Consider the following 14,213-nt stretch of genomic DNA (forward strand, 5'->3'; position numbering starts at 1 on the left):
GCTTGGGAGCACTTTAAAACCTATTTTATGAAGTCTATGTTTAAAACTCACAGAAGAAAGTAGTAGCATTTATAATGCAGTTGGCTCGTAAAATTAAATGAGAATCAAAGTCATTAAAAAAGAAAAAGTAATCGTGAACAGGGTGAATCGAGATCGCGATTTTTTAACGATTAATCATGCAGGCCTACCAGATATTTAGGTTTCAACCATATGTCTTCTACGAGTAGTAGTGGATGTGTACAGCATTGTGTGTATGTTTGTTGGTGTTTGTGGTTGTGTGTACGGAAGCATTTTCCAACAAATGCAACACACAATACATATGCATGCAACATCATGACCCCCATCCGTCCATCTCTGTCTCCTTCCCTCCCAAACCGAAAGTCTTTCATCTCTCTTTCTCTCTTCAACAAAGCACCAATTCAGTGCTCTGCCAATCAAAGCCTACATTCATGCAGCCAATTATCAATGACACAATTCATTTGGCCTGGTCCCTGTCCCTCTCATCAGCCCTCTTCCTTTTTCCATTTATTTGGCAGGGCCACTGAAAGCCAGATTACCGTTTAATGTCACATGCAATGTATTGGGGCTTACAAGAGGCTCCTGCCTGTAGCTACAAGTTTAAGATCATTGTCTCACTTCACCTGTAGACCTGGTTAGATACCTTCTTGTAGAGCGTCATTATCTGAGATCTTCCTGTGATAAGTCAGTCCTTGAGATTAGCTTTTGCCATTTTCCTAACTAAAATGAAAATGATTACAAATTATCACACATTATTACTTACACATGTTGCATGCCAAGGCAACTCCAGCACTCCTCATAACAAAACACAGTAACTGTTGCCCACAAATCTGGTTAGTGCTCTGACGACCACAATCAAATCTTCTTAGATTGCACCAGGGACTCTGCCCAGCTTTAGCCACTAATATGCATAGAATTCTCCAAACCCACAAATTCAGTCATATAATGACTGTCTGTTGTTGAAACCTGCTCCTAGCATGGCACAGTATGCTGCTTTTCCCCCCAACTCTATACACTACCTAATGCTTCCTATTCTCTTTTCCACATTAAATATTGCAGACATACACTCAAAAAAGGTGAGTATAGACAACCAAGGAAGATAAGCAGTCACAAACCTAAACTACTGTATTAATGTGTTAATTAAGGCTCTACAGGGTCAAATGACGGTATAAGCCTTTAATAAATATATGCAAATATAGTGGGAACAGTCTAAGAGTGCGACAATTTTTGCTTTGGTTGTGTAAAAGGGATAATAGTCAAACTCCTCCTTTGCTTTGTGATTGATATCAACTTCATATTATCCTCTACTAATTTAATACTTTTTTTCTGAAAAAAAAGAACAATAGATTTTCTAATTCTGTCTCCTTCCTCATTATCTCACATACTCTCTTTGTGCAATGCGCAAATTCCAACTTTTTACAGTTTGTTATTTGCCATGTATGCAGTCTAGAAATAAAATGTCTGTAAACTACTGCACTTGTTTCCACACATTTAAAAGGCACTCACTATGCCAGAGGGAAATGTAATGGAACAACGTGATTTTACTATCGATAATAGTTCCAACTGCACCTTTGTATATTTGTAAATATTTCCTCCCCATTGTATTACTTGTTAATAGGGTTATACAACTCAGCAATGTGCAATATCCAGAAGTGAAATACCTCAGCTATTTTACTGTTTTTATTTTACTGTCACAACAAATACATATTTTTTTATCCCTAATGTATGTATGTATACATATTTTTCTTTATTTCTAATTACTGTTTGATATGTGCAAATCCATCATTAGGATTGCTACTTAATTTGGTTGTACAATAGTGTGCAATGACAAAAAAAGGAATCCATTCATGGTTACAGTGTATTAACTGAAAAAAGAGGATCCCTTGTCAAAAATATTCAAAGTTGAAGATTGAGTAATACATCTCCATTGGATCAATAAGAACATAAATATTAAACTTATAACTGGAGTGCTTGGAATAATAATGAGTTTAAAACTAGAGGTAAAACTAAAGAAATAGAAAAGAAATACTGAAACAAACTAAAAAATCTTAAAAATTAACCAGAACAAAACTGGAATTCAATATACAGTATGATCCAAATAAAAACAACATTTCAAAACAGTAATTATCTGGCATAGAGATATCTAACAAATGTTACTTAGCCATGCTGTCAGTTAAAGAGACATCATTGTAAATTGTGTAGTGTGTTTGTACAAGACCTTCACCTTCACCTGCCTTTGCACACAGGCACATGTCTCTCATGTATACTTAACTATTAACCCAGCTACACCATATATCTATGAAAAGAGTCTGCTTTGGGAGCCGCGTGTATATATGTACTAGGATCATGACTTTGTTCCTGCTGTTCTTATTGATGCACTACTTGGACATCCCAGACAAAGATTTACTGTACCTACGTATGTAAACAAATTGCATTGTCTCATAAGGATTATGCAACTTCAAGACGGTCCGTTTTTAGTCTAATTAACTAGTCCTTTGTCATCTATGGGACAGAAATGACACAAAAACAATGTGACTGTGGTCAATGAATTACAATCTCTTAAATATACTGAGATAAGAGTAAAGGATTAACAGCTTTATGGATGGAATTTTAAAACACTGAGACACTAGTAGTCACATTTTTCTTTTCTCCTCTATTAGCCCCACTTGCCCTTAACTTATATTTTGTTTTCCTTCTCAGGTCATAGTCAGTGTATCATTAATGTTGCAACTGTCCCTACATAACCAACAATTTTAATCACACCTATCTGTGTAACTGGGCAAGCACAAACTGTGAAGGACCTCTTGTTATGAGTTTGTCCTGAACACATAAATATCTGCATTCATGGTGATGCAAATATACTGCAGCAGTTTTAGTTTCCCCATCACATATACGTGTAGCCTACCCCATGGTTGCAGCAAATGACCTACAATGTCATCTTATCAGACCACTGTAGCTAACAGTAACCGCAAACCCTATTTTCCACTGGACGTGTCTGCACTGCGTTCTGGGCGCGTTGCAACCCACGCAAGCAACGCGGCCATTCAAGTCCAATGTTGATAATTTCCCAGCCGCGTCACGTCCCAGAAGTGTAGGTGAAGCGGCTCTCTGCTCTGCTAAAGATGCGCGTAAGGTCTATTTTCACACGAGCTGTGGTTGTTTGGACAGCCGGACAGGAAGTGGAACAGCGAGAGCATCCAGTCAATATACCAAAACACACCCCCAGTATTGTATTTGTCTACTATACCGCCATGAGATACGAGAGATTCAGCTTGGAGGTGGAAAAACATGATAAGACAACACAGATCCTTTTGATAAGGAAATCGCCAGAAAAGAGAAGGCATGGAGTTTATCTGTAAGAGTGCTTGGAGTGGAAGGTAGATATTAGCTTAATGAACACAGGATTTTTTTGTAAAACACTTGTAGAGACAACAAAGTCTGCGGGTCGGGCAGCAAGACGCTCCGCTTCTGAGACGCTCCCTGTGTAGTATGGCGCACAACGGAGGACAAAACAAAACCGCAGCACAGACGCACCCTATTGAAAATCTGGATAAATCACTCTTATATGACTTTACTAAATTAAATCAAATGCAAAGATCTTTTGAAGCCATCATAATTAGTTTTTGTCTTAGGTTTTCCTGAACGAAGTCTTTTAAGGGTAAGGATTCAATCTGCTACTCAATGCTGTTTGATCAACTGGATGACCTCAGATAACACCCTCAAGCAAGTGTGAGGCGGTAACATGGACGTTGGTCTAAAAAAAAACGTGTTGCCTTTTTTTTACAATGCCTCATTGAACAGCAGTAACATAGCTGATTATGGGCCTCCATATAAAACCATAAAACAAAATACTGATGTCCTCTGACATTCAGAGGCCCCAGAGTGCCAAGTAGAGGAAATCCAGTAACTTGAAGCTCACCAGAAAACCCTGTTCACATCTGTCATAGTGACAGCTGTCTCTTGTATAAGTGAGAAAAAAAAATACTTTACCTCCAGATGACACGTTGGGGCAGCCTGGCGAGGGCTCCAGCCAGTTTGTGAGCAATGTCATGGGAAAGGTACTTGACCCCAGCTCCAAATGACACAACCACAAAGCCATGTTCCGCTGTGTCATTCACCCATGCCTCAAAGTCCTGTGGGAATATGAGAGAAAAACAATGAGAGCTATAAAAAAGAGCAAAATACATTGTTTTCTTGCTAATCAGAAAAGATTTAAAATAATACAGTGCAAACACTACTATGCTTTGGAGCACATATCAGTCCCCTTCTTTCAAAGCAGATTCATTCATATGTATTTTGCTAGCATTCAAATAACTCAAATTAAAAACATAATGTGATTGTTGTAATTTAACAGCTGGGCTCCATCTCAGATTGTTTTTAATCTATTAAATATACAAAGCCAACACCAATAAAACAGACCCTTAGCATAAACTTTGAACACTGTTGTTAAAGATAAATTAAAGTGAGATGTTATAGACCTTACTGCACTTTTTTTTTTAATGTTGTAATTTGAAAAGCAAAAGACATAAAGCAGAGAGAGTCCCAGACTATTTAAACAAGGGCCATCTTATTATAAAAAAAATAAATTCAAATCCAGGAACTTAAGAAATGTCCAGAGTAGAAGTTTATCAAACAAGACAAAGAATGTGGAATGCATGAAGCTGTTCAATGTATTTACAGTATGTTCATGCCTCAGAACTGCAAGTCAGGATGTGCTGAGTTTGCATTTTGCAATTTGGTGCCTAGTAATGCATTTCACATTATCATATGATATTCTGAAATTAATAAATAATGTTGAAAGTCCATAAAGCAACCAATCTGAGAAAAAACGTACTCCAGTTTGATGCCATTTCTTTAAACCAATCACAATTGTCTTGGGCGGCACTAAGCACCAGATGCAGAAACAATGCCTCTGCATAACAGCCTCGGGAAAGGGACTTGTTTTGGTGAAACGTGTGCAAGTAGGGAGGCGAGCTCTGAAATTAAAACAGCTGTCGAGTGTGTGATCAGAATTCTACTCAAAAAATAATTAATTTAATTTGATTGTTGGTTCTAGCTCGGAGGATCTTTCCCAAATCGACCGGAGTTTAGAATGGCCACACAAAGAAAGCAGAAGGTGAGGGACATCCAGCCGAAATTGAGGGACATCCGGCGGAACCGGAAATATCCCTAAAATGAAACGTCGATATAGACTATGGGGACCGCAATACAATACCTTTTGTTGTATTGGAAACTTTTCTTGAATGAGCAACACTGCTGATTAACAATAATTTCCAAAACGCCATACAAACAAAAGTTAATAGAGAAAGCCATCAGTTTCATAACAAATATCCTACATATTCACAATAAAGTCCACTCTACCACATTCTCCTTTGATGTTTATATTCTCTACACACAGGGTCAGTTCACGAGCCTAGAAATCTAGACGCACCCTAGCGGCAGAGAATGTAATTTGCTGGTTGGGTCAGTCTAGCAACTCTCCGTTGGCTTGTGAGATGGTAAAATGAAATTCTGGACAGGCCAATCACATCGTCTATAAAGTTGGTGGGCGGGCTTAACATAAGATGGGCAGAGTTGTGACAGGTCCGCGTGAATTCCCTGCTACATGAAAACAAAGAAGATGGCTGCTGCTGCTGCTAACAACAACAACGACGGTTTTTCGAATCGGCTTTGGCCAAACTCTGGAAGACTTGGAGTTAGAAACTAAAGTCATTCTTAAAAAAGGAAGATGTGTTCAGAGTTTTGCCAACCGGATATGGCAAAAGTTTAGATTAGATTAGATTAGATGATACTTTATTCAAATTGTTTAATTTATCAATTAGCATCGCTCTGGTTGGTTGTAGGGCTATCCTATTGCGTGCAGAGGGATTTTAAAGACAGCCATTTATCCCATTTCTCTGATTGAGCCCAGACCCAACATCTTGATGTGGGTTTGTGTTGTCAGGAGGTAAATGTAAATTACATTACCTTCTATGACATCATTTTCTTAATAAAGTTGGTTGACAGGGTTAAAGTTAGGGAAGAAAACTGCAATCATTGGAAAGAAAAACCCCATGAGCACTGTTTACATGATTAAACATCTGCCAACTATCCTACCTATGGTCATTGGCTTACTGTAGCTTTCATCTAACAAAAAGTTCCTGGAACATTTTAGATGTCAGCACAACAGTTAAATAAAAAAAAAAAGAAGGAGGTCTGCGGTACATATCAGTTTATACCAACTGACAGCGTGAGGCTCTGAAAACATGACACGCCTTTGGAAGAATAAAGACAATATCCTCCTCCTCCTCATCCTCCTCCTCAAACCCTATTCCTGTTTTAAGTTTTACTTAAAGGCATTATCCACATATTTTAGCAAAGTTTAGCAGCTTCTGGTAGGTGAAGATGTAGGGACTGACAGTGTGAGATGAGGGAGAAGCCATGTTGGAGGGATAGAAGTCAAGGACAAGTAGAGGGAGAGAAGCCAATGGTCCAGCTGCGGCAGCTAAGGCTGGCCCTGGCACAGAGCAACATCAGGGGCACACTGGGCTCTGTGTCCCAGAAGCGCAGCCCTACTGTCCCTACAACGCAGCCTCAGTGAACCTATAAAAGAGTCTCAGTGTCCCCAGAGCTCTGCCCAGAACAATGGCTTCGTTCTCCCTCCACTTCAATTATAACTCCCTCCACACAAAACGACACAATGCTCCTTATTGGCTGAAGTGGCATTCCAACACCCCCCGCAGTAGATACCGACGGCCCGCGCTCTCTGCGTCCGAACGCTGGACTAACCCACCCGTCACCACCCGCCTCTGCTCTCCATGACTCCCCTCCCTCTCTGCTCAAAATCTACTGCGTCCATTCAACCCAAACCCATTCTCACCCCAGCATCGTTGCCTATAAAGGATCGCTTTGTAGCAGTATTGATAATAAGAGGTACTAATGATAGGCAAAACAATAGGGACAAGCAAGGGTACATACAAAACATCCTGAAACTCAATCAGACTGTTAAGACAAGAGAAGAGAGATAATACGAAGAAAAACGTGTTCTATTTTCTGTATGTTAATTTAGAAAGAACTTCATCATACATGAGTGACAAAACTTTTCTCTTGAGTGGGATGTAAGTAGGCCTGTAACAATTATTACATAATTGTCTAATCGCAATTTCTTTTTACGTAATCACCGTTTCTTTGTTTAACCGCAATTAATTGCTTACATGGTCCTAAGGGGTATCATGGTAATTGTCAATTTTATGTTTATCCAAGAAAAAATTCAATGTTTTATGATAATAAAGAGGTGTGGTTTACTTCATAGGCTGTGTACTTGTTATTTTACATTATCTGGGTCACATAACAGTGATATAACAAACATGTATCCTGGGAGTCATTCAAAACTTAACATTTTTGAAAAAATAATACATAAATAAATATTTTTGAATTTGACTGAAAAAGAATTATATTGTTAATCACAATTACTTCTGAAACAATGAATTGTACAGTCAAATTTGGATTTGTTACAGCTCTAGAAGTAAGAGATAAAAGTTACCACCACTTTTGCCCAAAACATAACAAAAGAAATGACAGTTTTTGGATATTTAACTGACATTATTCAATAAAAAAACAATTGGTAGAAATTTGATAGATTTATGCAAAAATAATAAATCAAATGAAAGAACAAGCTCTTCCTGTTGCTTTTATACCAAAGTCCTTTAGGGCGAACACACAGAATATACATACTGAGAAAGGCAGAGCCTGAAACGTTCATGTGAGCAAGTGGAGTGTACTTATACTTATATGTAATTCAAAAAGGATAAATGTCTCTGAGTGAAGCCAGAGTAAAGCATAACAATATGGCTTCCCATCTTGCCAAAAAAAACATACAATTTTTGCATAATGTCCTAGTCAAACTCTATTACCATGAATAAGACATTGTATTGCAGTGTTTTTGTCACCAATGGTACAGAGCCGCCATTGTGGGAAATGTTTCATATTAATTAACACAACCGATTTATGAAATTTAAATGACATTTGAATCAATGTGCTAAAGTACCTTGATGTGTCAGGTATTTACTTAGTTTGTTGGATTAGCCACAAAAAGACATTGCCGATTATTTTAAGTTTCTCACTTGATTTGCCATTGATAATCTACTACTCTTACACTCCTGTACATTAGACCACACAACCATGACACAAAACCTTTTTGTGTGTCTTTGTAAATTTCCTCATGTGCTTGTCAGCTGTGTGTGTGTCTTTCAGTACTTCTCACCTGTGGAAGTGGATTGGGGGGCTTGGTAAGGATTCCTCCTATGTACACCACATGTGGCAGGGTGGGCCTGGGAAACTCCAGAGCCAAGTCAGTGCATAGCATCCACAGCCGGCTGCCCTGCACTAAGTCAGACATGGCCACTTGAGGCTTCACTCCATGTTTCTTCATAATCCGGTCATACTTGGGTAATGCAATATAACGGACTCCAAAGCGCTGCACCAGGTAAACAGCTGTGTTGGCAATCCTCTGGACCAGAGACATGCGGTCTGTCAGCAATGAGTTGAATTCGGGTACATATGAAAGTGGGGCTGGGGCGCCCGCCTCTGCAGGGTACCACAGGCCTGTACTGAACACGGCATATTTCACACCCAGGATATGAGCGATCACAAAACCACACATCTCATTAGGGTCTACCAGCAGCAGGTCAAACTTGGCCTCCTTGAGGCGGGTCATTACCTCAACATTGCCAACGACAGCATCACAGTTCTGAGAGTAGTGGTCAAGTATATCAAACAGTTCCAGAAATGTCAGGCGGCCTGAGAAGATGTTGCTGACTTTTGACTGGAGGAAATTGTCAGCCGTGGTGCTGTTAAAGATCCCTGGGTAGCGCTGTAAATGGTAGTAAGGGGAAGGGGGCACCCCACGACCCTCTGAAATTAGAAAGTGGGTCTCATGGCCTTCCTGGTGCAGAGCTGTGGCCAACGTCTTGAAAATGTAGAGGTGTGATTCAAACATAATGGGTGGGACCACGATCACTTTAGCGGCCCATGATGCCCTAGGACTCCAGGTGAGGAGGCCAAGGAGGAGTAGTTGTGAAGAGGGTAGAAGCATGGCTGAAGTTATAAAGAAATGAACAGTGTTAACGCCTGATATTTCAATAAACACAGAGGACAAAGAAGTACAGATATTAATCAATGTTGCTCAGCAGCTATAGAAACATACTGTATTAGAATTGGGTTAGAGAAATTATTCATATAGCCATTATGTATTTAATACTGAGAATTAGTTTGGGCAAATGGGCCAAATTTATCAGTCACCCATGATGCAAGGAGGCTACTCTGGAAATTAATGTAATGCTCTAAACACCTCTTCATCTCTCCTTGCTCTGTGCACAGCCGTCACTGACATGGTGTGGGTGGCAGCACTAACGTCATTCTTAACCTCCGGCCACTCTATTCACAAACGCAGCCACAAAGAACCATTATCATGCCACCATGCCATAGCCTGTGCCTGATATGCCTAAACTCTCCTTCTCACTTGGATTAATCATCAACCCTGGACCCCTCTTTATGGAGAGCTAATAATTATTCAGGTTTTCCTAATGACCAATGACTAACCCATGGTCTTCTTGCTTAGGGGGTTACACCTTAACAAATGTGCTGACCTTTTGGGGTGAAATGTATAAATAATGCTCCATTAGCAAAGTGTGACTGTGACATTGGTGTTTGTGCTTAATAGCAAAATGAGTACTCCAAATGTTAAACTAAAGACAACATAGCAGTGTGACTGCAGACTAATAATGTACTGGCCTATTCACATAATGTGTAGCCTGCAAGCTCTCATTTTGAAACGTTGGAGATAGCATATGTCTGTTTAAATATGGTGCTTCCGATTATCAGCTCATAACTTTAGACAAGGCCAAAAGAAACTGTGTTAAATGTGTTAGCATTGTACTACGTAATCAACCTTAACATACACCTAGTTAAACAAATAAATAAAATGGGAGGAGTCCTTGGTTTAAACCCAACTTGGGTGTTCCCTGTGTAGGGTTTAGTGTTTGTGTGGATTTTAATCCACAGTCTAAAGACATAAAGATTTGATATATATATATATATATATATATATATATATATATATATATATATATATATATATATATATATATATTGACAAAATAAAGTTGAAGAACACACTATTATTTCACTTTATCAATGGGAAACATACATGTGTACAGAAAAGGCTAGCAGCAGGAGCGCCGTGACAGACAATATCTGGTGTGCAAAGACATAGAAAACGCCACGCAGCCGCCATGCGACTGACACGCAACTGAAACGCCATGCTCAAGCCATGCAGGCAGTGTGCAGGAGCCCTATGTGTCACACTGGCAACCTGTCCAGGGCTTTGCCGGCTTCTCCTTCAATATGTTCTGTGATAGGCTGCAGCACCCTGCAATCCTCAACAGTATACGTAGTTTCTCTCAGCCGCACAAGATATATCTTGCATCATGCTTTATTGTTGAATACTATCTTTTTAGGTTACGTCTGAATCTATATCAAATGGCATGGCCCGTATTGTTTCCGCTGACCACCTCCTGATAGCATCTTAACAGGTTTTTGTCTAGTATAGTGTATCAGCCACCTGTTTGTCAAACAATGTGAAGTTTTTCTCTGCAAACAGCTGAGGCCTGGTAGGAAGAGGATTCAGTGTGGCCACCATTTTGTTTAGCATTGTCCTGAGGATATTGTTACAAACACTTCTCAGTCCAGACTGTTGGCGGTAACTATAGAAACCAGCCACTGTCTACCAAGGACTGTGATGCGTCATGACTTAAATTACTAACAATGGAGTCGGGTTACCCTGCTCACAGGGAGGAATGAGGAAATGATCAGGATTGAGAGAATTAAAAGATCCAAAAGGGTGTGAAGATCATCAATAATAAAGTATACATCATTATTAATATAATTATTATTACAAAGTGGAGATGAATAAGTTACAACAGTTTATATAAAAAGAAACAGATTTTAAAGTTAAATAAGGAAGTTACTTTAAGCAGATTAGAGCTGGGAGGTACAGTATATTAATTTGATACTGTGATATGAAACATCAGTTTAGCTACATTACTGTTAGTGAAACAAATGTGTGAAACTATAGCCGAGGGAAATTTACAACCAATGCCTCTACCTGCATGCAAATCATATAAACATTACTTATTGTTCCATTTTATTTTATTACTTCTGGGTCTATTAACTCCAACTCATAAATATTGTGTACAAGCAAAAGCCAACTGCTACTTTCTTTTTAAGTTTTAGTATGCATCCACTGTATTTTCACCTTTCATATTTTCAATCCTTTTTCAATCTTCTATAATATATAACAATAATAAATATATTATACACAATTAGATATTGTCTTATTGACATTCATTCATTTATATAATTATGCAAATTTGTCATTGCGTGGTATAGGTCACGCTTTCACCATATTGGTCTGCTTTATATTGATATTTCAAACTCTTAAAAGACTTAAAAGATTTTGTAAAAACTACCTCACAGATGAGTTAACTGCAAAACAAACCACTTAGACCACAACAAACAAAATGTAAATAATAAAAAACATCTAAATAATTAGAAACTAGACCATCTCTCTGCTATCATCTCAAATTAAATGCCTTGTTTCGCAGCTTTCAGTTTTGTAATATTGAAAATCAAACCAATTACAGCTTTCACATGAAGCTATTTAAATCTATTAAGTGTGACACAAGAAGGTCATTATATCACTTTATAATCTGACTAACATTGTTTTAGTTAAGCGCAGCAGGAGCAGCCTTGCTGCTTCCACGTTGGGGGTTCATTAGCTCATTGAACCCTGTTGAGAGGGGAGATGAGACTTCCAAGAGCTGATAATAAGTCTAACACAACTCAGTTCCAGCAGTTTATTCTGCCTCACATCTTTCAAAAAAAGCTTAACTGATAACTGATTTTAAATTTTCTTGTTCTAAAATAATCCAAATCTTGTCCCCTCAGGGTACCTGGGTAGCTCACCTGGTAGAGCGCTCGCCCATACATACAAGATTTACGCCTCTACGTAGCGGCCGCAGGTTTGACTCCGACCTGTGGCCCATTGCTGCATGTCATTCCCCATCTATCTCCCCTTTCATGACTTCAGCTGTTCTATAAAATAAAGGCCTAAAATGCCCCAAAAAAGTCCCTTAAAGGCCAAGACTGGCATGATTAGTGCATGTATGTGTGAAAAGTCACATAAGCTCAAAGTATGCTACCACATCAAACATGAAAGGTGAAGCCCAGAGAAATTTGTAGATAAGTTAAGTTTAGGTCAAGAGCTAATAGAACTTTGGTGGAAAAAATATTTTATCGGAAAAAAAACACTTGACTTTGCCAAGCTATGGGTTATGAGGATTTGTTTATAATGGTAACATGGTATTTCTGCCCTTATAAATTTATAAAATATCATCAGCATTTGATAGAAAGTCTTTATTGGATAAAACCTACTTGTTTAATTATCATTGCCGAATTGCCTACTGGGCTTTCATCACGAGGAGCCCAATTTCACATTTACTCTAGTCAGTCCAATGCTGTTTTCAATGGAACTCTACAGACCAAATAGACATTCAGTGTCCCATTCAACCATATTCCTTCCACCTATCTGCCATAATGTCTGCCATATTTCTTTACATGTCCCTGCTGACTTTAAACTCTTTTACCTCCGCCACCATACAACCATCAACACACAAGAACAGGTACGACAGGCTGTGTCTTCCCAAATATTAACAGTTGGTACAACAAATCAAGCAAGAGCCTGAGACAAAGCTGCAAGGTGTCTAGTAACCATCCACAGTATCTCATTAACCTAATACACTGCATAAAAAAGAAGCCCCAATGAATGTGAGGAATCGTTGCAAACAGGGATGTAGAGGTAAATAGTAGTAAATATCCATACACAATATATTCAGCCCATATTGGTAACAACTGAAATGAAATTGATCATGAAATTAGGATTGACAACCTTAATATTTGAGTACGCACTTTCCCAATTGTGGCAGCCTGCCTCCTTTTAGATGGGTTCATCCTTGTATCCCTAACTGTTAAACAAAATAATAAAAATAAAATAAAATGAAATAAAAAGGTAAAGCTCTGAGTAAAGACACATCTTATGACACAAATAGTTTGAGTGCTCAAACAATACTTCAAAAGAAATGCCTGGAGGTTGTTAATCTTGTTATTGTTTTGGGTTTGCTGCTCTGGTATAAGAAGCAAAAGAGTAGCACTGAATTTAGGCGTAATAGGCTTTGGAGTATAGTGCATCTATACTTTTCAGATAGGATAGCCAACTCATAACGGGTTGTTTGTCTCCATATCACAAAACTCTGATAATAACTGTAAACGCCAGTATGACTAAAGCCCGGCAGGACGGGTGTGTTTAATGTTTGCTTGTGTGGCTTTTTTGGACTTTAATATGCAATTAACATATCTCAGTGCATGTGTCAAGTGTGAAAACGCTCAACAGGATCTAACACAGAACCATAAGTCTGATAATCCATAAAGTAAAAAAAGCATTTAAAACGCTTTTAAAATGCTATTATGCCATAAAAAAAAATATCAAAGTTAAACTGTGGCATAATAATATATACCCATGGTGATGTTACAGAAGATCAAAATAATATCCGAATCAATCCACTAGTGAATTAACAAGGATACATCGCCCTCGATGACGTTTCGTTAGGGATCATTCGAAACGGACTTGAACGCAACACAGAAACTTGGCTACGCCTGCTCTCAGGAGGTTTCTACCGTCTCACCTGAGCTTTCAATAACCACATCAAACAACATGGTAGAGTTGCTGTCAACTTAAATAATATCAAGTTACTCTTTGGAACTATAAGCGTGGAAAAAAGTAGGAAAAAAGATGTTTTGTAAACCAGGCTGAGTTTACGATACACCTGTTGTGTCACTTAGTTTGCGTGTGTTTACCTTACCTTGTGGCTTGAATGTTGCTGGGGTGAAGTGGGGCGGTGAAACTGCAGGCCTAGGCTAGGTCTAATTTTCTTAGACGCAAATTAATGTGTTGAAGAAGTAAAACACACAAAAAGTGGTGGTGAGGAAAAATGTCAGTAAAGTAAAATGTGTCCCCGGGTATCGCAGACGGGCAGAGGGAACATTAAACCCAGTCCCTCTCACAGGGGCGGTGAAAGGCGGAGCTATCCGGGGCTGGTGGG

The 14,213-nt window shown here is 38.8% G+C and overlaps 1 protein-coding gene across 1 annotated transcript in view; it reads right to left on the minus strand.

Annotated features, from left to right (window-relative positions):
- Nucleotides 1-9,093, minus strand: part of ugt8 (UDP glycosyltransferase 8) — a gene marked incomplete at its 5' end in the record, with an annotated part of 16,156 nt that extends 7,063 nt beyond the window's left edge. Inside the window, 2 exon segments of the mRNA XM_032531788.1 lie at nucleotides 4,009-4,151; nucleotides 8,261-9,093. Coding sequence (XP_032387679.1) covers nucleotides 4,009-4,151; nucleotides 8,261-9,093 — 976 coding nt within the window.
- Nucleotides 9,094-14,213: the final 5,120 nt, after the last annotated feature.

The sequence above is a fragment of the Etheostoma spectabile genome, chromosome 2 (assembly GCF_008692095.1).
Source record: "Etheostoma spectabile isolate EspeVRDwgs_2016 chromosome 2, UIUC_Espe_1.0, whole genome shotgun sequence".
In the NCBI taxonomy this organism is placed as follows: domain Eukaryota; kingdom Metazoa; phylum Chordata; class Actinopteri; order Perciformes; family Percidae; genus Etheostoma; species Etheostoma spectabile.